General features: G+C 35.7%; 1 protein-coding gene across 1 annotated transcript in view; it reads left to right on the top strand.

Moving 5' to 3' along the window:
* MALRD1 (MAM and LDL receptor class A domain containing 1) overlaps positions 1 to 23,243 on the top strand; it is a 239,243-nt gene that overhangs the window by 13,374 nt on the left and 202,626 nt on the right. The window contains exons 5-9 of the mRNA XM_058831049.1: positions 105 to 198; positions 3,822 to 3,965; positions 7,590 to 7,747; positions 14,246 to 14,338; positions 16,509 to 16,716. Coding sequence (XP_058687032.1) covers positions 105 to 198; positions 3,822 to 3,965; positions 7,590 to 7,747; positions 14,246 to 14,338; positions 16,509 to 16,716 — 697 coding nt within the window. The remainder of the gene's footprint in view (positions 1 to 104; positions 199 to 3,821; positions 3,966 to 7,589; positions 7,748 to 14,245; positions 14,339 to 16,508; positions 16,717 to 23,243) is intronic.

The following is a 23,243-nucleotide window of genomic DNA, read 5'->3' as shown; positions in this document are numbered from 1 at the left end:
TCATATTTCCAATAGATACTCCATGGTGTATGTTTTTTGATTTTTGTTTTGTCTGTGACACTGGTAAACTCTGTTTCTTGTTCACATGCTGTTAATCTCTTTAGGTTATCTTTTCGGTGATGTTGGAGACACAGAGACAAGGTGAAAGTGTTGCCATTGATGATATTACCTTTAGTGAAGGATGTTCTATAGCACGTGGTAAGAATACCTGTTTTTCAGGAGCCAGGTCATTTTACATTGTCTTTTCCTTGGATTAGAAGAGAAAAAACAATTGAATTGTTTTGCTATTCAAATGCTTTTTTAACTCTAAGTGTTTTCATCTGGCTCATTTTCATTTCCCTAACAATCATCTGTCTTTTCACATCTAAACACAGTTACAGAGAAAGACAATAAATACTTTAAGAAATCTGATACATTATAGATGTAGGGCTCAGTGGGTAAAAAAGATCTGCTGGTTTTGGCTGAAGAACTGATGTGTTCAGCCAGCTCAGGCAAAGCTTTGGAGCTGACTAAGAAGATTCCCAAGGCACTCGTGTATTTCTAAATGTGTGAAGGTCCTGATCCTCTGCTGTGCAGTGGCGTTATGCTGTTCTGCTCTGCTACATCCAAGAGCTGTAATGTCAGGCTGGTCATCTCTGCAGTCAGACCATCCCTGCATGTCAGGATTCTTTAGCAAAGCATTTCCTATTTCCCTTTTCAACCCAATGTGTTTCCATGCAAAAGGAATGCCACCCATCCTAGCATAAATGAAGTTGCTTGCTGCTCTGTATTACACAAGGGCTTTGCCCTCTGGCACCTGTGTCACATCCTCAGGTGAGTGCAGTTCTGATTCAAAGAGCCTCCTTTGTTTTTCTTTTATTCTTGGCATGGGCACAGATGGTTTAGACTTTAAACTGAACTCAAGATATGAAAAGCAGTGTTTGACACAGACCAAGCTAGGTTCCATGGTTGGTTTTCTGTGAACCATACTCCTAAATAATGCTCCCTAGATTGCCCTGTAGGAAAAAAAATATTGAAAAGAGATGCACATGCGTATTAATATATTAGAGTGCTAAACAATTTCAAGCTGATCGCATTAAAAGCATGACACAAACCCTAATTTAATGATGCTAGCAGTCATATATATTTAGATTTCTATAATTCAAGAAACCTATGTACTTGTTTCACCACTTCCTGTGGGAGATCTGTTTGTAAAAATACATTGAGTATTTCAACAAAATTCTTCTAAAGCAAAAAGAAACAAACCAAAAAAAATCAGCTATGAGATGAAGCACTGTCTCAAAGAGATGGAACAGGAAAAAAGGAAAACTGATGTATGTTCCCAGCATATCATATGAATCCAGGTGTTAAACTTAACTTACACTGCAGCTGTTGAACTCCATGCTGTAGCTTACAGATTGAGCTGCTGCACTAAGTGCCTCAGGTATATTCTAATAAGAGCCAGTTCTTATCCTGTGCTTCCTCATTAGGAGAAGTCAACTTCATTAGGTGACATCTAAGTGGCTCACAGCAGCCAAAAACAGGGTCAAAGAATCTTAATTTTCTCCCTGTAAGAGGAATGTTACTACTCAACATTTTCCAATAATTAAAACAAAAGGTCAGACTAATGGTTGGTTGAATTTGAAATAATTTTTTCCCTAGTCCTTATGCAATGTCTGGATAAGTAGACTTTTAATGAAAACCACTTTAATTTCATGAAATCCCTAGTTAAAACTTGCATTTTTAATGTACCCTTCTGGATTTTTAATCCAAGTACAAATGCACATAAGAGACAACCTGAGCATTTGTATTCATTAATATGACTATGTTTTTAGGGTTGTGAGTAAAATATCTTAAGTTTTTGTGCTTTCAGGAGTCTCTTGATGGAAACTGTGATGGTTAAATATAAAAGTAATTTCATTATGCTTTGAGTTCTTTCTTCCATTCTATCCTTCCCCTGTCACCCAAACTGTCCCAGTTCAATCTGTTGTCCAGTTCTGGTGAAGACTAAACTTCAAGCATCGAAAAAAATACTACTAAAACCCTATCTTCAGTATAGCAATTTAAGATACTCTACAATCTGTAGTTTCCCAAACAACTGCCAAATAGTTTATCACTCAAAACCCCACAGCTTTTTATCGTACATTTGCATATAGGCTGCAGAAAAAAAAAATACTTTGGCTGTAAAATAGAAAATATTTTAGTTATTTTCTGAAACACACAATGCAAAATCTCCTTTAATTATACCTTTAGTAGACCTTCTGTTCAAAGGCTTCATATTCTTATCCAGGTGGCTGCTCTGCAGAATTCCCTCCCAACTCCTGAAAGATTACGTATGTGAAGAACCCCACTAGGACTGTCCTGATCTCTACATGGAGATGAAAGCAAAGAGCTCCAAGGCATGAAAGTAGAATGCTATAAGGGAGAACGAGGCTTTTGTCCTCCTTAAGTCACTTGTAACACAGAAGTGACAAAGCCTCACTGCAAAGTTATGTTTTTTTCTCAGGAAAAATGAAGTAATTATATATGTATTATTTATAATATATAAATTTTGACTAAAATCCAGTATGAATACTTCAACTGACAAAATCTTAATTCCTTAGTTAATTCTAATCCTGCAAAGATGTAGCCTTTAATATTACAGAAGCAGGTATTTGAGATGAACTGCCACAGGGATGGGAGTCAGAAAATCCAAAATACTAATCTTGCTGTTGTCTGACATGCTGTGGCATGAAGAGCTGGAAAACGAGTATTTTGCCAAAACAAAACCTAAAAATATATAAAAATAATTAAAAAAAAAAAAGACTCAAAATGACCCACAGAATGACTCAAAATGTTTTATATCATTACTTCAAAAGCATTAAAAGAAGATCTTTATTCCTTTTGAAAGAATTTGCAGATTATTTTTTGCATGTTGAAACTTGACAAAATCCATCCGTTTCCAGGCCCTTGTGGAATTTTGCATTTTCCAGAGGAAACAAGCTTTTGACAAGCTCTTTCTCACATTATGCACATGGTTTGAAAACAGTGCACATTTATTTAGCACTGGAACAAGGAAGAAATGAAAGGTTTGCAGCACTGCCTGGACAGGCCATTTCACTGAGGTGTCAGAAATGTGAATAATATGTCTCTCAGATGAAGGAGACAGTAACATCTATGTAAACTAACCTGAAACTGTTTTCTCCATGCAATTAGGAATTTCTATGTTTTCTCTGTGATATCCTGACAGCTATTTAATAGTGTGTCTTAACCAGATTACCTTTCCCCTGCAATGAAGTGGATCTTTCATTCTCATAGTGCAATCCTGGTTAAAATCCTGACCATTGCTGAGGACAACTAGATTAGTCAGGCATGCTGTGCCCCTAAAAAGCTCCCAAAAATATCTGGTGATGCATTCAGAACCTTTTTGCCTCTAAAAAGACATATTCTGTTGCAAGCATTGTGGAGATGCTGCTGAGTTTAACGTCCATTAAAAGTGATTTTTCTGTAGCTAATACCTAGAAAAGTAAATAAATGTTTCTTGTTATTATATGTCAGTTTTTATGTTACCTGGCAACTCTCTCTGTGGAATTGAATTCATGAGGGTTGTGATGACTGGCTAACATAAAGAGCATTCCATTGCTTTGAAAGAAGAATTTGTCTTGAGGGAGTGATTTCTGAGAATATTTAAAGATGGCAGGCTGAAATACAGGACAGCAGTCAGAGGTACACAGGGTTTTTGAAGTAACCTTTTGAAGAAGCAGAAATGTTGTCATGAGGTTTTATAAGCAGAGTTTTCTAATAGGGAATACTTTCATAAATAATGGCTTCTTAAGAAGTGATAGTTTCTCCTTGTCTTTTAGCACCACAGATTTCCACTTTTGAGCTTGGCATATGCGGGTGGCGCTTGGAGCAGCGGGCTGAGCCTGCTCAGCAGGCACGGCTGCAAGCCCACCACAAGATTACCTCCTGTTCCTTCCTGAAGGATTTGAGCAACAACACTGAAGGTGGGGATTTAATTTAACTCAAAATTATTAGCTGTCATGAAGAATATAGTGCTTTTTATGGCAAGATGGTGCCTCATTGCCAAAACAGAACAAAACTGCAAAAGTAATTGTATGTATTTTATGTTTAAATTAAGTTTTGTTTTGGCTGTTTAATAAAGGGCATCATGAGCACTCCTCCTGGAAAGACATAAAGCATTTTATTGTAAGAATTAATGAGGTTTTTTTCAGGTATTCATGAAACATTTAACATGAGAATTCCTATATAAACTAATTGCTGATTTATTCTCCAGTTTATTCTTTGTATGAGATCTGTGAAAGAGTTTGGTGAAATTAAATTCCATCAAGTCAAATCCATCTAAGCCTACAGCCCTTGTGTGTGTGTTTTTTTTTCTGTTTTGTTTTGATTTTGCTACTTGGCCGTTTGACTTGTGTAGTACTACTCCGCTTGAGCATACAGTCTGGAACTTCATTTTAAACCTTTTATTAGGGCAACTGTAAATAAACAATTATTCTAAAAAATAGTGACTTACCTTTAAAATAAATAAAATTAATTCAGCTGAAATTTTAAGTAGTAAAGAGCATAACTGGTTTTTGAAGTTGCTGTCTTATATGTGTCTATGGGTTTATGGGAAAGGTTTTCGAAACCTTAATGGATGTAAATCTCTAAGTGTTGCATTGTGAGATGGAATTGTCTTGCCTGCTGAGTGTTTGGCTTGTGTACTGAGAATGCCTTCAGAGGGGTCAAGTGCTGCTAGCTGTAGTAGTACAGTTTGTGATGCAGCCTTGATGAACTGATATTGTGGAGATTACTGCTCGAACTCTGAACCCAAAGAAATGGAGCACATCTCATTGACAGAAGCAGAATGAATGTTAGATATTGTTTTCATTTTAAAAACAGATTTTAAAAATAAATTTTAACATGCATTTCAATACAGTCTAGTAACCATAATTCAAATTATCATTGAATAGCAAGGAAAAGTGTCCGAGTGTATGTACTATGTGAAAATTAATTTTTACAGGTATGTGTAGTAGAGAGCATAGAATAAAGCAGATTTTTTTTTTTCCCTTTAAATGTGAGAACAAATGTCATATCATCTTTCAATTTCTACTGGGGTATCTAACAAAAAAGAGACTTTTCATTTGATTTTATTTGGAAACTCTCCCTGAAAGTCATTGTATCTGTGCCATACCTTAACATGACACCTTAAGGGCCAGTAACAGGCATGGATTTCCCTTTTAAGGCAATATTGAGAACAGAAAAGATACTGAAATTCTGTAAGAGCTTTTACAGGACTATATTACAGGCACTGTCTATGGAAAGAGAATCTATTTGGAAATGTTTCCTGCATAGGTGATTTGGCATTATTGTAAAGATATGCACAGGCAGCTGAGCAGGCTGAATTTCCCCAGCTGCTTGGGGACGTTTCCTGTGCTTCTAAGTCATAAAGAAAAATGAAAATGTGTGAAGAAACATGCACGAAAACAGCACACGGAATTTAATCCATCATTAGCATTGAAAAGTATTGAAAAATCTGAACTATGATTGCTGGCCTCTCAACACAATCAGTATTTCTATTCATGCAGATGTGTTGAGACACAAATTAAGAGGTTGAATATTAAAAAAAATTCTAAAACTAAAGAAATGGAATACAAACTGCAAAAATGCCATGCTTGAGGACTCAAACTTGCAATGCAAATACATGCAAATAGAGCTTAACTAGACTTTATATTCTGAGTTTGATGAAAGCTTTCCCTTCTGTAAATAGAAGAGAGGTAAGAAGTAACATTGAAAGAATCTAAAAGATTAGAGGTCTAAACAATTATATTTATAAAGAAAATATTTCTTATAGTCTTTGAATAATCCTCCCTTGCTGGTACCCCTAAATGTAATAAAATACTTTCTTTCCTTGGAAGACTTTTCCTTTGTTCCTTTATTGCTTTATTTCTCTAGTTTTGCATTGTAACAATTTATCTATAATTTTGCCTCTTAATTTCTCTAGTGTCAGAGGTTTTTACAGAGGCTTTATATTCCCACGTAATACTGTTCAGAAAGTACTTTTTTCTTGTTTTCTTTCTTGATCTTTCATATATGCTATCGTAGTTTCTGTAGTTTATGTTTCTTACATTGGATTAAGCAGAAGTAATCACAATACTTGCATAAAATGCATTCCCTTAAGAGGAGTAAGCATACTTTTTTGGACAGGATCATTCTGGATGCTTCATGGGACTTTGCTTTATCTAGAGTAGTGCACTTGCTTTCTTGTCAAAAAATCATGTCAAGTCCTCTATGCCTGCTTTTAAAGATTAAAAAAAAAAAAAAGAAAAGCAGAGGGAAAAGAATGTTAATTATCAATGGGCTCAGAAACTATAATTGGCTGGTTTTATATTTGCTTATATTACATGTTAGATAAACAACTGGTAGCATATCTTCTAGTGTTACATATTTCTCTTATGCACAAGATAGCAGTCATAGAAGTGTAAATGTTTTGTTCATGTCTGTCAAAGAGAAATCTGGGTTAAATCTACAATATTTCCTCATATAAAGGTTAGTTGCTGTGGAATGAAATTACAAGCTTAACTCCAAGGAAATTTCAAGAATATATTACAGTGTAAATCATTGCATAAAACAAAGAGTAAACAGGCAACAAAAAGAAAATAACATGGTCCTTTATAAAAATGAGCATTTTTCTTGTGAAATGATGCTTTCTTCCTTCACCTTGAGATTGTGCAATATTTGCATTTGAGATAAGTTGTATTTGGGGAAAAAAGCCACATAGAAACTGCAGACTTATGACCTTTAATCAGTCCTTGTTTATTATTTTAATAGTTGCTGCAGGAGGCAGCAAAATATTCAGTGACTTGGGAGGCAGGAGAAAGAGCTGATATATTTAGCAAAAAATATTTAGCCTTTTTATTTCTGAAAACTAATGACACTGCTGAGGGGATGGAGAACTCCTTTAGATCTCTGTAGGAATGCTTTTATAAGGGCCAGCAGGTCAAGGAGAGCACAAATTGCTTTTCTGCTTCAGGTGGAAAGACAATATGCTTCCAACATTTTGTTGAAGAAGTTCTGTCTGAGAAGTAAAGACCTTGATTACACGGTGGAGATGATACTGCTTCCTGCAGCAGTAATGCAGATGACCTTTTGTTTTGTTTTGTTTTTTAAGCACTGCTGTAAAGAGCATATTTCCTGGAAACCACAGTGGAAAGAAATCCCAGTTTTTACATATATTTGCCAGTAGATATTGAATGGTTATGAATGTAAGGGGGAGGAGCTGGGACTTCTTGCCGGTTTTAGCATGCAAAGTAAAACCTTTGAAATATTATTGACTGATGAAATTTGTTGTTGCTGGGGCTATCTTTGAGTAAAATGAAGATATATCTATCTATCTACACATATATATAATTATAGATTAAATATAGATATATAGGTGTATATATATAACAGGTAACAGATGACATCCAAGTCACATCATCAACATGATGATCAGATTTCATTCTTGCTGGGATGGGTCTTTGGTGTAATTGCATGAGAGTAGTCCTTATTTTCCTTATTTTTTAAGACTGAGAAAAAAAAATGCTTTGTGAAAAAGTGACCTTTATTTCCTTTCCTTTTTTCTTCAGGTCATTTCCAGTGGTTAGATGCTAATTACAATGTTTTATATGAAAGGGCCCATCTAAACAGCTCCATGTGTCATTGTTCCAGCAAGAACTGCCATTTTCAGTTTCACTACTCCATGGCAGATAGCAGTGTTCTCAAGGCAGTGCTGCTTATGAACCAGGTAAGGGGAAATGTGTTCACTTCCAAAAGGTAAAGGTATGGCAGCCCAGGTGTTACCAGACAAATGAAAGATACCTGCTGCTACATGCCTGTCCCCTGAGTCAGTTTGTGCAAAAAAAGTAACTTGGTACCATTCCACTGGGCTGTGCAATTGCAAAACCTGGGTGTTCGCCATCTCAGTTATAAACTAATTTTATAGGTGAATGTTCTGCAATGAGACTTCAAGGACAAACCCAGCTATTACAGAATTAAATCAATTGCATATTTCAGGGGGGAAATCTATAGTAACAGTTTTTCTAGACTCTTTCTTGTTATAGGAATAAGAAAATAGGTGCTTTTGTCTATGGAGACATATTAAAAAAGAAAGTTGTTGACTTAAGGTAACTGGAAAGTTCTTGATTAAACACCTGCTTTTCTCTGCCCAAATGTTACAGCAGTAATTTTTCTATTCATCTACCTATTAGTGGATAAAAGAGCCCTGACAGAATGCAACACAAATGTCAGTTGAGCATTGCTAACTATTTCCATCTTTCTTACCTCCCTTACCTTGTGAGACTTTCTACTATTAGGATGTTCTCTTTTGGAAGTCTGGTTTAATGGGTTAGTATTGATGCTTTGCACTGCTGCTTAATGAAAGCAAGAGCAGTAGAGCTGTTCTCATTAAGTTAATGGCTCTCATATCTTGATGCTGGAGTTGAATTCTTATCACCCAACAATACACATATTGAAATGTTAGATCCACTTCATTCACTGTGATAAGACGCTAAAAACCCCAAAGTGTAACACAACCAAAAGGTCTTAAAATAAGGGCAGATAATGGAAATAATTTATTTCCTTCAAATTGTGTCTTTGAATATTTGTGAAAACAACATCAGGCTTTTGCTCATGTTTCATTTATAAAAGTCAATAGTTGTATTTTTCTGTGACCCATTACTGTGTCAGGGAATTGTAACACAATCAGTGTTCTGTTCAGAACGCACAGAGTTTTGTGCCATAGTACTTGCCAATAAATTCCCAGGTATGACACTCACAGCAACCTTGAGACAGAATAGGAATATTGATTTCAGCAGTTCGCCTAAGTAGCATCAATGGACCCAATTTAAGAGTTTTCTTTCCCTGAAAACAGAGCAAATTATGTAAGTGAAAACCATAAGAAAACTGACATCTGAGTTCCCATTGAACTGGGAGCCTAGATTGAATTATTGATAAGCTGGTCCTTACATGCTCATTAGATGAACATTTTCTGGCATTTATTACATCAGCCCACTCTGTTTCCACAGATTCTCTTAGCTCTTTTATGTTTTAGGTATTGAATTTCTCCTTCAATCAGAAGCGTATTTATTGCACATAGACTTATTTAAAGCTGATATGAGTTACTCATATTGCAAAATTTGCTAGAAAAATCTTCAGAAGCATAAGCTTCTGCTGGTAGTTTCAGGAAAAATAAAACAACCTGCAGCCCCATGTTTAAGACTTCTTAAACTGAAATAGAGGGAGAGCTGGTTTTCACATGTTTTGCCACTGTATCATTAGGTTGTTTATGAAAGACAAATGAATCTTCAAAACTAGCCAATACTAAGAAACAGAAGTGTGGGTTGAGTGCTTGTTCTGACTCTGGAAGACAACAGAGCTGTTGTCCTGAAAGGTGTCTTTGAAAATAACCTCTCAATTGCATGTACCTTGCAGTTTCCTGCACATCCTATTGCTGTATTTATTGATCAAAACCTCTCGTCTTTGAACTCTTGTTAAATCCCAGCACTGACAGGCCCAACACACCTGGAGACTGGATTATATCCAATGTACAGTTTCAGTGCTGTTCTTAGAGGCAAGAAACACAGATGTTGTAAATTTATCCCTGGCTTTCCTCACTCTTTCAACAGAGAGAGCAAAGATGAGTGAACATATTTTCTAATACAGACATTATGGTATCAATCAGAAGACAACAAATTTAAATTGCTCTTAGGTATGAAGAAGGATAAAGAAAATGGACTCCATTTGTCAGCAGTAACCTGTTGTTTACTTACATCTAACTTGCAGTCCATGATAATCTGCAGCTTTTACTCTTTTATTGATGGCTTGCCAAACTGCTCTTCTTTAAACACTATTGAGGTTTCTTTCTTAATTGTGACTCATACGTCTTTGAACTTTGTCTTACTGGTTTGGAACTGGTTTCTGCATACTGAGATGATTTTAAATGCAAATTATGTCCTTCAGAGTGCTTTTAATTGCTCCCAATATAATACTATCTATATTGTTTTAAAAAGTATTTTTCATCTGACTCTCCACACTCCCCAGTCAGTCAGCACTACAATTATATCAGTCTCCAGAACGGACTCAGGCAGAACATTATTATAATTTTCTTTTAGTTTAATAGAAAACTATTGACATCTCCTCTTTGAAATAAGCTCACATTTCTATTTGCACACACGTTTTACAGTAACTTTATTTACACCAAATCACCATAATTTTTTTAAAGTGTGTGTTATATCAGATTGTTAATAAACTTTAATAAAATGAAGTAACTAATTTTTCAAGTCTGTTTATGATTACAAAAAAAAAAAAAAAGATTACACTGCTAAACACAATTTGCTCCTCATCAGAAGCAGCTAATGTAGGTTTCTCAGTTTCTAATTCTTTAGCTACTTACAAGGTTGTTAGCAATTTGTTCCCTTGTCTTAAGAGCTGTTCAGCATCTTCATTATAATTGCACGGTCTGTATTTATCCCTTAGCTGCCATATATATCCTTTGTTCTCCCAATGGTCTACTTTCCTACACATTCTCCACAGATTCTCAGAGTTTGCTGTTGATAGTAAAATATTCCTTCCAGTGTGCAACCATTACTTAAAAGTTTGCAATTTCATTCCACTTTTCAGTACTTCTGGCTTATACGTATTTGTAACACTACTTGTCTATTCTGGTCCATATTTGAATTCCCATTTAGCAACATTAACTGTTCAACTAACATAAAACATTCACAGAATCATAGAATATCCTGAGTTGGAAGGTACAAACTAGCATCATCAAAGTCCAACTCGTGGCCCTGCACAGGATACCCCAAGTGTCACACCATGTGCCTGAGAGCATTGTCCAAACGCTTCTTGACCTCTGCCAGGCTGGTGCTGTGACCACATCCCTGGGGAGCTGTTCCAGTAAGCAATCACCCTCTGGTTGAAGAACCTTTTTCCCAATGTCCAACCTAAACCTCCCCTGACACAACCTCAGGCCATTCCCTCAGTTCTTGTCACTGGTCTCAAGAGAGATCAGTGCCTGCCCCTCCCCTTTTCCTCACTATGAAGTTGTAACTACAATGAGGTCTCCCCTCAGTCTCCCCCAGGCTGAACAGGCCAAGTGACCTCAACTGCTCATGTGGCTTCCCCTCAATGTCCTTCACCATCCTCATGGCCCTCCTTTGGACACTCTTAACAGTTTAATGTCCTTTTTATATTGTGGCACCCAGAACTGCCCCCAGCACTTGAGGTGAGGCCATCCCAGCTCAGAGCAGAGCGGGACAGTCCCCTCCCTTGCCCAGTTGGCCATGCTGTGCCTGATACCCCCCAGGACAGGGTTGGCCCTCCTGGCTGCCAGAGCACTGCTGGCTCATGTGCAACTTGCCACAGCCCAGGCCCCCCAGGTGCCTTTCCATTACACTGTTTTCCATTCCCCAGTTTTTACATCCAATTAACAAAATTAACTGTCTGTTAACTGACAGATGTATTTTAACATTTTTGGTAAAAACGGAAATCAAATAATATAATGTTGAGTCTATAATTTGCTATTCATTGTTTGTTACTCCCTTTAGACAGTGGGCTTATTCTTCCTTGTATTGTCTTAATCATTACATGTTGTATGGCTTTGAAAAACACAGAAATTAAGCAATAAAAGATACTTTAAACTAATGCTTATATGTGCAGGTATATTTGTATCCTAATGCACTAAAATTTTTCTATGTGTTCAACAACACTTGCAAAAGTCATGTGATACACTCCTCTGCAGAAGGCAAAGTTGATTAATCATTGTGAGGGAACAAATAAGCCTTTGTTGTAAATTACACTCTGAAAAGAGAAGTAGGGACAAAATAATGGGTGCAGTTACACAGCAATGCATGTATTGATAGAGAAATATATAAAAAAAGAAAAGATAGATGGTATTTTATAAATGGAGACTTTTATAAAAAGTTGTGATTTCTCTTCCATCCTTCAAATCTGAGTGGCATTATCTCAGAAAAAAATGTTGTGGGGAAAAGGAACAATTTTTGCTCATTTTAGCTTTACAAAAAGTTGTTTATTGATAGCAATATATCACAGTAAGGGGAATAGACTAAAGTTATCTTCAGCAACCGCTCCCCTGCATCACCAAAATAAATCTTGAAGGAAAGTACTGGAAAAGCAACACCTTCCATATTTTAGAAGAAGGATAGTGACACAAGGAATGTACTAGAGGGGTTAACCCATTTGTAGCAAAGAGATGGAAGGATATGGCAAGCAGGGTGAATACTAGAAGTATTGTGAGGAAAAGAAATTTTATTGTTGACTTATTAGAGCTGTATAAATCACGGGGTAAAATCTGCTTAAAATATTGGTTCATCTGAGGTGACTTACAGCTTCCAATGTAAATAAAAGTCCCAAAAGGTCTGGCTACTGTACAGAAAACTCAAGTTCACTGCTGCAAGCTATTTGTATTAAAATTAGTTTGGAAGAAAAATGGTTATGGGGCTGAGTTTCTAAGCTGTTATCTGAATGTGAACAAAATTATAGTATTGAGGTGCATCCAGTCAAATACGCAGCAAATACAGTGCTCCCCAAAAGATACATAAATGTGTTTGAAGAGTTTATACATGCAGGTGATCGGGAGCATGTTAAATAAAAGCTGAAATTTAACTACAGGCTATGGTTTTAACCTGCCATGTGGTATGATTCCTAGTACATCATCCTTTTCTGTGTCTTAAATGTGCCTAATGTAGGCTAATAGATTTCCTTTGGAAGCTGAATTATTTAGTAAAATTAAGCAAGTTTTATCCAGAATGAAGTGTCCTCAATATTGAATGACTTTTGCTGAATATGTCATGTAAACAAGTGGACTAGTACATCCTATACTAATGTAGAAACTCACAACTGACTTTTATTTCTGAAATCAAGTATGTGCTTTATTCAATTTGATCTCTTCTGTCACTGAGTGTTTGAAAATAGCATATTGCCTCAGCCCTGTCTTGCACTTTTCCAAAACTGATCTTTGAACACATGTTCAATAGGGATTTAATCTTCCAGCTTTGCTAGTATGTCAGAATGGCCTTGGTAGGAAAAGAGCATTAATTGTCTGCACATCACAAATCATACCAATTGTGTTCTGCTGGCTCACAGCCTATCAAACAGTAGACAGCCCATTTCGCCTCTGTTTTATATTATAATCCAGGAAAAACTATAACTGTCCTTTTCTATAGTATTGATAACATTTCACATGCTTATCATAACCCCTTTTATTAATATCCTGTAAGATAAATTATTTTTATACGTTCAATTTCTCTTCACACAAGAGACTCTCCGTTTCTCTTATCCTGCTTTGCATCTTTTTCTGAACTGCTGCTAATTCTGTAATATCCTTTATAGAAAAGGTATAACCAATACTGTGCAGCTTCCTAAAAGTAGTTTCTCTATTGATATTTTTAATGGTAAGTCTGTTTGTATGTATAGCCTATATTAACTTTCCCTGAGGTTTTTTTCTGTCTTTCTGGTTTTTCTCTATTTTGCAACTGCTTCTTGAAAAGATTTTGTGTGGGTATAAAAAGTTCAAATTTCTGCCTTCTTTCCTTCTTGCCTCAGTATGTTCCAAGTGGGATCATGACCAGAAGCAGAGTGAGTGTGAGATACTTTTGTCAGATTATTGAATGAAAAGGGCTTGAGTGCCTGCATTAAGGGAGCCTTACCATATGTAGCACTCTTCCTGTTATCCTTAGGAGGTGGAATGAAAATGGGGGGATTAAGGTAACTCAGAACATGACTAAATGTTGTTAGGTTGTACTCTGCATGCTTGCTTTACAGATTAAAAAAAAAAAAGTTTTTAGCACAATTGATGGGGTAATTCTGGCAGACCCAAAATCTAGTTCTAAGAGAACTAAATCTAATTAATTACACAACATATTATAAGCAGTTATTTATGAAAAGAAAACTTGTGTAGAGAACACCATGGAAACATATTGTTAAATTCAACAATAACATGGCTTAATTTACATATTAATTAACTTTAATTCTACAAACTCAACTCCTGATAATTATATTATTAGTCTGTTTAGTCACAGTAAATATGTGTTGTTTCCCCTCTCTCGAACAGACCTCAGTACAGAGATTGCAAATGAATATGAGAAGCTCTTTTTTCCACATAGAATGACTTTGTATAAAATGATTGTTTGGCAGGGAGAGGAAAAGATGGAGGACAAAAAGTGGTCTTGATAACTTCTGGAGGAACAAAAATTGTCTGTATATCAATGTTTTCTACATTTTACAGGAGGAACATGTCTTGTGGGAAACCAACATCGTGACTAATAAGGAATGGGTCAAAGTGAATATACAGCTACCAACAGGGCTAGAGAATATAAAGGTATGAAAGAAAAAGGCATGTGCTCAATTTTTGAAGATGCTTTGCTTCATTGTTTGTAAATCTTCTAGGAAGTCTAAAAATTTGTTAAAATTGTTTGTATATTGAATGTTTTGCTATTTTTTCATTGCTTCAATATAAGTAAATCTGTGGTTGTAGCACAAGGAAGCATCTACACAAACATGACATACAGAAGCTGCTGGACTTGAATAATATGCAAGAAAGTGAATACAAATCTCATCTGATTCTAATTAGTCATCTGAGTTAAACTCAGGAATTACCAACTCATTTAAATGTATATATATTATTGAGAAGATGTAAATGATCTTTGTAGAACTTCAGTGAAATGATGTAAAACACTAATTGAGAAGATAGCTTCTCCTTGAAATTTCAGACACAGAGATAAATGCTAAATTGCAACTACTTAATTTTTATATTCTTTTATAAGTTTCCATTTTAAGTAAATTTTCATTTACAGGGTTTTTTTGTAGTTCTGTAAGAAACCATCATATTTTACTGCTTCAGCAATCAGCTGAAAATATAATCTCAATGAAAGGACAAAAACTAAGCCCACTGCAGGATTTGATGTTTTGACAGATGTTAGAATGAATGTCTTTCAGCAAACTAGTACATTCTAAGCATGTATTGTTGCCTGTTTCTCCTTTTCTCACAAGGATAATATTGAATAAACAAACAGATGTGTAATTAAGCTATCTATAGTATCTAGAAATAAATAAACAAACGCCTGCTCAGGTTGCATGTATATAAGTAGGAAGCCAAAACTATATATTCTTGTACAAAGACTGCAAAGATCCCTCCACTCAGGGAAGAAAACCTACTATCTTTAAATTTGTGCTCATTTCATATTTTCAGCACAACATTTGGCTTTTTGAACTGGCAGAGAGAGAATGGAAACTATAAGAAGACTTTTTTAATTTTGAAGAAATTTTCTGCAGTGGAAGATAATGACCTATATAACTCTTACATTTTAGAAAGAAAAATATCTCTTGAAATTTCACTCCAACCTAATTCCCAGGCTTTGGGGAGTGTGCTAGACCCTTCTGCTTATTCTTCAAATCACATCTGTTCTAGTTTCCTTCTGTTTTGTCAGATACTCTTACACAGTGCTTTCTGACCCTTGCACATAAGTATTTTCTGAGACTCACACTTTGGTCATGTTCCCGCCTGTCAAAACCCACAAATCCATTTTTATTTATTCCTCCAGCTCCTGCTCTTGTTTCTCAGTCCTTTCTTTTATTGCCATCCTAATCTTTTTGATGAATCCAAGCTTCCTTCCTCTTGCTTGCTGCTTTAACTCAGGTGAAAGAATCCTGGAGAGCACAAATGGGGTAATTTCATTCCTTTGAGAGCCAGCAGAGCTGAGCTCCACCGTGGCCAGGAGCAACAGATGTTCTGGAACTTCACTGCTATAAATCAGCTTGTGCTAAATCTGCTCAGAGCAAGGGAACTCTGTCAGAGAGAGAAATGCTCATTGAATCTCTGTGTCTATGTCAATAGCAGTAAAATAAGCAGGGCGAGGGCACAGACCCAGGATTGGTGTGTGATTGCCCAAATAATTACAATATCAGCATGGTTCCTAGAAAGGTTTTGACATAAGCAGATCACCTCCCATCCAGTGCCCAGAGCAGTTCCAGGATTACAAGCAGGTAGGGACCAACCCCACTGCAGAGACTGGGTGAATCCATTTCATTTTAGGTGACAAAACAGTTATCAGTTCTTAAGCTCTGCTGTTCCAGTTGGTGTCTGAGGGCAGTCTCCATCCCATTTTATGCACTTCTAACTGGAAATTTTCTCTTGGGGATCTGCAAAATGAGGTTTTGAAGACACTTCAGAAAGGAAGATGGAGTCTTCAAGACATTAAATTTCAGGCCACCTTTCTGGAACATTACTAATTTTTAGCTAAATGTTCATGAGGTTAGGAGTTTTTATTTTTATCTTCATTCTTGGAATTCATTAAACTTCAGCTTAATTTTTTCTGTAATTTCAACCTGAGATAGTTATATAAAATTTTAGACTCTGATTTGAAATTTATCACAGTTTTGCAATGGAAATTATGCAGCACTTTTTGCACCTAGAACTGTTTTGTGTAAATAAAAATCAGTTTCAATCTGTTGTCTGTTAATGCAAATATTTTAACTGTAACAATTGACAGCTTGTGTTTAAAGGAGCACTCCAGAGCAGGGAAGGCTTCATCTGCTTGAATAACATCCAGCTCTTGGATGCTGCACCATCAGAGCCACCAGGTTTCTGCTTCTTGAAAGACTCCACCTGCAGGGATGGGCATCCCATGGTGCCTGGATCAGCCTGTGAGTCTCACCCGGATTGCCCTGTTGGCAGCGATGAGGACCCAGCCACCTGCTGTGAGTGAATCCCTTTGTTTTAGAGGGATGCTCTGCTGAAGGGTGTCGTGAAACCTAAATGGTTCCGTTCAACAAGTCAGCAAAAAAAATATTTTAAATTTATATGGCTTCTTCTTTCCAGAATATTTAATGATGTACAGGTTAGAGCAAATGTTCATAGCATTTTCTTCGTTCCATTGCTTTGTGTTTCTCTCTCTGGCCTCAGCATTATGTTTTAGATAGAGCTAGTAATTTGTTTAATAATCTGCTGAAATGCAACATTTGCCATATTTTTGCTTAACTGTATTCCCGACATACCACTTCTATAACCTCTACTTCCTTAATTTGCAAGGGAATGAAATCTGCTTTGGGATTTGTTCTCTGAACAGTTTTCTAATTTAGACTGTTTGTGAATTACTGTCAGAAAATGCATTAAGTGGCATGATATTTGCACTGTGATACAAATTACTACAGAAATGAGCCACAGTTCAGAAGCCACATCTTCTTCATTTTATTTGCTGCTGAAGGCAACTTTGCCTAGAAGCCATAGTTTCTACTGTACAATCAAAAGTAAAAAGAAAATAATTAAAATTACTTTAAAATGTTTGTAATAATTCTGAATAATTTTAGATCTCCATGCAAAAACATCTTTAGAGACCCTATAATTTCTAAAATCATTATTATAGGGCATGCATAAGTCTTTATGTATTGCATATAAAAAATGTATTATCTGCATATGTATTGCAGATAAAAAATGTGCACATATTTAAGATACTGGTGATGATACATATTGCTGCTGGGAGGCACCAATTAAAATTTTGTGTACTGCTGAAGGTAGCAGGATGAAAAACACTGATAATGTTTCATTTTCTAATTGCTTGATGAGACTTTAGGAACTATTTGTGACTGCAAGCCATTTTTTTAACCAACAGTCTGAATCTTTGTTTTTCCTTTTACTTAAATAACCATGCAGGAACTGTCCCTGGAACAAGTAATATGTGCAAATGCTGAAATAACACTAAAAATAGGAAGGTATACACTATTTTATCTGTGGTAGAATCTAGGAAAACATTAGAGGCTTCCTCTCTGAGAGGTCTTTTGGATTTTTACAAGCCTTGACCCTGTGTTTTTAGCTCTGTCTGTCCTACTTCCAGTGGTAGGAGTGTGGAGAATCCTCATAAATCCTTTGGGAGGAATGGAATGAAAGTGAATTGTACTTTCAAAGCAGGAGTTTATTTCTCAGCAATTTATAAATCCTGCTTCATGACTATAAGAGAGAATTGTGATGAAGAGCAACTGGAAATAAAAAAAGAATAATTTTTAGGATTCAAAGGATGATGAAAAATAATTGTCGCAGTTGAAGGGAGCTTCTAATCATACTACCCTAGGTGAGAATGAGGATAACTCCAAACATTTACAGGTCTGTGCCCCAGACACTGGATATTGACACCAGGTAACTAAAAGATTACAAATTACCTAGATCTAGTCAGTATTTTAAAGATCACAGTAGAATTTTTGAGACTATTTCTTCCATCATGGTAATGTTGATGGGACAGAAAAAAAAGGAGATTTAGCACAAGAAGGAAAAGTCAGAATGACTTGCTGGTCTAAACACTGTCCTTTGTGGAATCTCCAGAGTTAGGGTGCTGGGACAAGGAATGATGAGAGCCACAATCAGTGCAAAATCCTCTTTAATAGCTCTTCCTAGAGCTCCAGTCTCTGTTACTGCTTCTGCAATTAACTTTGGTTTTTCTACTGGCACTGATTCTCCACTAGCTCCCTTCATATTAAAGAAATTAAAGAAACTATGACTGTCGCTGTTGGACACGAAATGATTCACTAAGACACAGCTCAATGTTTGAGAGGAAAAAGAGTGTGATTTATTCTGTGGGTTCAGTATTTATAGATTCTCAACAACGACCAGGGATTGGATAGCTAGGTTACCACCTTCCCAACCACACTGGTCGTGAGAAACGTCCATCAAAAGACATTGCTTTAATGGAATGTATAAACATCTATGTTTATAGTTACTTTCCTGGGAAAGTGGCTAGAAACTATGAAAACAAGATCAGAAAGCTTAATTCTCAGGGCGACACTATGACACTCAGTTGAACCTGAGGTACAGGGATTGTTTGCTTAACTATGTTGAGATAGTCACTGCTTGAAGTGGTATCATTTCAATGGAGCAGTACACAAAAGTATATTCATCCCCCAAAAAGAGGGTGGAAAAAGGTTCTTTTCTAAAGTGTGAATAACCAATAGTAGTAGCTTATTTGTCTGACTACTGGCTGAGAAGAAAGAGCACAAAAAAGTGCCATCTTTAAAAAAGCAATGACTATTGTTAAAGTTGGCCCATTTTAATGGATAATATTGTCTTAGATACATCCTTTTCAGAAAAGAGGGCCATAATGGTATATAGCTATTCAGCAGTTTTGTCAGCTTAGAAGATTCATCTTCCAGACACTTTCCAAAGTATTGAGCAAAAAAGGTGTAAAGAAAAAAATTCTTATTTATTTTTGTCCTTTGTCCTTTTATTCCTATTATATAAATTTTCCACAAGATCTTGATATTGTCTCACATGATGTTTAGAGTTGAGATTTATTAGTATTGATTTCCAATAAAATTTCCTATCTATTTCAGTGATGCATATTTTAGCCTTTTTTAGGTCTTTTAGCATCTATCCTTGAACACATCCTCAGTAGTTTCCTTTGCTGAATTGTTCTCAGGTAATGAAAGAGCTGACAGATATCCTACTGAACAAAATCAAAGGCAGACAGCTGTTACTTAATGTGAATGATCCCCCTCCTTTAAGAATTTCTTCATTTCATTATAATAAGGCATTTAAAAATAATGTTTCTCTTTGATCATGTTGATTTGATATGAATAGCATCATAACAAAATTTATTACAAGAGCAAAGACATATATGTTTTGCAATACTTCCTAATCTTTCTGTTTAATCTCTACTCATTTATATAAATATATATTTAATTCTCCAAGACTTAAAAGTCTCAAATATTGGGAAATTGTCTAGGAAGCACTTAGGCACATGAGTAACCATCTTTATTTGAGTTGTTAAAATCTATGAATCTAATGGAGTGACAAGTTATGAAAGTATGGAATTTACTATTAAATTCTACGTTTTTGTATCTTTTTTGACACCTCTTATTTGGGATCACTTCTAAATTTGTTTATTTCAATGAATGATAAATTATGTAAGCCTATTGAATATATTCAAACAGAAAGTGGAAGTCAATTCTTGGACAATTTAAAGGACTATAAAGATTCCTTTGATGCTGATGCTTTTTCTTAATTTCCAACCTAATATAAAGGAAGTTTTGTACTAAATACTGTGTTGAATAACTAATATTTGAAACACTATACTTATTATTTTACATTATTTATACATAACCTTCACAACACTTATAAAACCATAGATACAAGTGAATCTGTTGCTAGCATTTCTAGCAGCTTGGAAACAAGTCTAGGAAGCACTTGTTATTTTCAAGTAATATCACACTTTGATGCAGTAATGTTTCTGGAAATTACCTGCTCATCAGCATCCTTGTAAATTCAAAATTATTCTGGGTGGGGTCATCCCACAGGTATTTCTGAAAGTGGATCACTTCATTTTAATTTTCCACTTAATCAGAAGCTTTCTTAAAACAGCCATCTTTCCTGCTTCTGCTTTTAATTTAACACCTCTAGTATTACCTCAAATATTCTCAGCTTTTCATAGGATTTGTATAATTTATGAATATGGAATATGTAGAATGAAGGAAATCTGTATAATTTTAAAGCCATGTACCTTTTAGTGCATTTCATTTACAGTATAGCAATTTACAATTGCAAATGAAACCATCCACAGCAGACGAACACAGATGCAAATATTTTTATTGCCATTCAACATTAAAGTGGAAAGAGCACTTTTTAGTCTGAAACATTTGTTTGAGTTAATGTTTGTGTGTTTTCTGTGACACTGAATTTGCCTGAAATTGTCATTGTCTGTTAATGTGCATGTGGAGAACAAGAAGCTACACAATTTTCACACTTTGCTGCTGACAAGCACTGTGTAGCATTGCCTTTGTGTTTCACCAGAGCAGCTCCAAGTAAACGTGACCTCTGCAGACCAAGGGTGGACATGAGGTCCTCTTAAGCTCTCTTAACCCTAAGTAAGGGAACAAGCCTCAAAAAGAGGGGAGGCCATCTCACCTATGAGAGTTATGAGTCATCTAATGAATTATGGCATGAGGAAGCTCAGACAGGATGATCTATGGTTGTCTATGATATTTCTGTAAGAATCCTTTAACAAATTCTAGGTAAATAAAATTAATCACAAACTGGTAGGGAAAGTGTGCAGACACTCGGAAAGCCGGTATATGTGTAACCCTTCACTTTCACAAAATGACATAAAATTTTAGCCAGAAATTACAGAATATTAATGGCAAAGAGATTCTTTGGTTTCTGTTCATAATGATGGTTATTAGCTCAAATTCCAAAGACAATTAGGTGCTGCCATACTGAATGAGGGGAGCATCCCTCCTCGTTCTATACTATTGTTCAAGGAAACACCAACCTGATGGAGAGACCAGCTGAGTGTCCCTGTTTGTGTTCATTTGATTGAGCTCTCAGAGCAGGATTGAAAACCTTTATGCAGTTGCAGGCTAGCAAAGCTGAAGCAATATGACTTAGCTGGTAACCCAGCCTAGTGAACAGAACTGCTTTGTTTTCCCCTGGGAGGGTCATGAGGAGCTGGGATAGATAGAGTAAGCTAATCAAGGAAAAAAGCATTCCCATTTAATCCCCATGTGCTTTTGAAATATGTGGTTTCTTTCCTGGTTTTTTTTGGTTTGGATTTTGGGTTTGTTTGTTTTCTTTTGTTTTTAAAATGTGTTGAAAAAGGTTTCTATTAATTGAAAAATCTTTTCAGTGTATTTTATGGCTTTAGTATAGCATTTGTGTGTTTTCTGTGACACTGAATTTGCCTGAAATTGTCATTATCTGTTCATGTGCATGTGGAGAACAAGAAGCTGCACAATTTTCACAGACTTTGCTGCACTACCATTATGCAACCAAGTGCACCACCATGAATGCTCTTCCTACCTTTGTAATTGTGTTCAGACTTGAGTAAAGTTTGAAAAAACGACTGGACAAAACCAATTTGATTTGGGATTATGGTTTGCTGTGTGTGCATGTCTTTTTTCCCCCCATTGCTTATATATTCAGCCTAAACTGTCATTCTTGAAATTTGAGAAGCTTTTGGGGAACAATTTTTTTCCTGGAAACATCACTGGATTTTGTAGAAATGGTGTAATAATTTACTCCTTCACTAGTTAAGATATACTGATATATACACATTAAAAAAAAATCAAATTTGACTTAATGTTAAAATGAAAGCAAGTTGTTGTTTCCTTTCTATTTTCCTTTCTGTTTTGCTGAATTATAAATAGATAGAAGTCCAAAATAGAGAACTAACTCATTTTCCATTCAAAATGTCAAAAACCTATCTGCAATTTGAATTCATTGAAATCTTCCTAGCGAAATATAAAACATAAGCTCTGGTGCTGAGAATTGCAGTAGGAAGGGACATAATATATCAGAAAAGAGCTTTATGTCAAACTTAACTGCAGTGTGACTACTCAAAAACTATAGGCTGTGCAGTCACTTATTTTGCTACTATGGATAGTGAAAGATTACCTATAATCCCTTGAAGGTTCAGATAATAATGTTGAATGTTTGATAGGAAAGGCACATTTCTTAAGGTTTATTAATGTTTGAGGAATGAAAAAACACACTGAAAAACTGTCTTACTTGGATTTGGGTTTTAGCCAAAGTACAGAGCTTTTCTTTCAAGCTTGATTAAACATTTACAAGCACCCCTTAAGTTTTTAGAATTAAGTAGGGATGAAGTTTAAGTTCGACTTCTAATTTTGACAAGTGCATTTCACTCACAGTTGGAGGTTAGATGTTCTACAACATATTTACACTTTTAAATTAAAGTATCACTTCCAGGTAATATATAGGGGAAACACTTGGGCACGGTAATTGACTCTGGTCAGTGTTTCTGCAAGACTGGGGGCTTGTTTAGAGCTTTAAATTTCTAGTGGAAGATGTAATAAAGAACATTTAGCATCTAAAGTGTGGTCAGCATTATCATATTCAGTTTCCTCTCCACAACTCAAAAGAAAAAAACTCAAACCAACCATCATAAACAACAAAAAACCAAATCCAACAATGAACAACAACAACAAAAAAACCCAAAATGCACCACCATGAGTGTTCTTCCTACCTTTATAATTGTGTTCAGACTTGAGTAATGTTTGAAAAAATGACTGGAAAAAAAAATAATTGGATTTGGGATTGTGTTTTGCTGTGTGTGCATCTCTTTTTTTTTCCTCCCCTGCTTATATATTCAGCCTAAAAATTGATATTTATACATTTCTTTCTACATCTGTAGGGTTGGAAAAAATTGTACTACAGGCTACCAATGTAAGAAATGCTGATTTCACCACACCTCTCTTCCTGTTGAACTTCAAGGGCAGTGATGTGC

The sequence above is a fragment of the Poecile atricapillus genome, chromosome 2 (genome assembly GCF_030490865.1).
Source record: "Poecile atricapillus isolate bPoeAtr1 chromosome 2, bPoeAtr1.hap1, whole genome shotgun sequence".
NCBI lineage: Eukaryota > Metazoa > Chordata > Aves > Passeriformes > Paridae > Poecile > Poecile atricapillus.
Note: the sequence above shows the minus strand (reverse complement) of the source record. Positions and strands in the feature narration are given on the sequence as shown.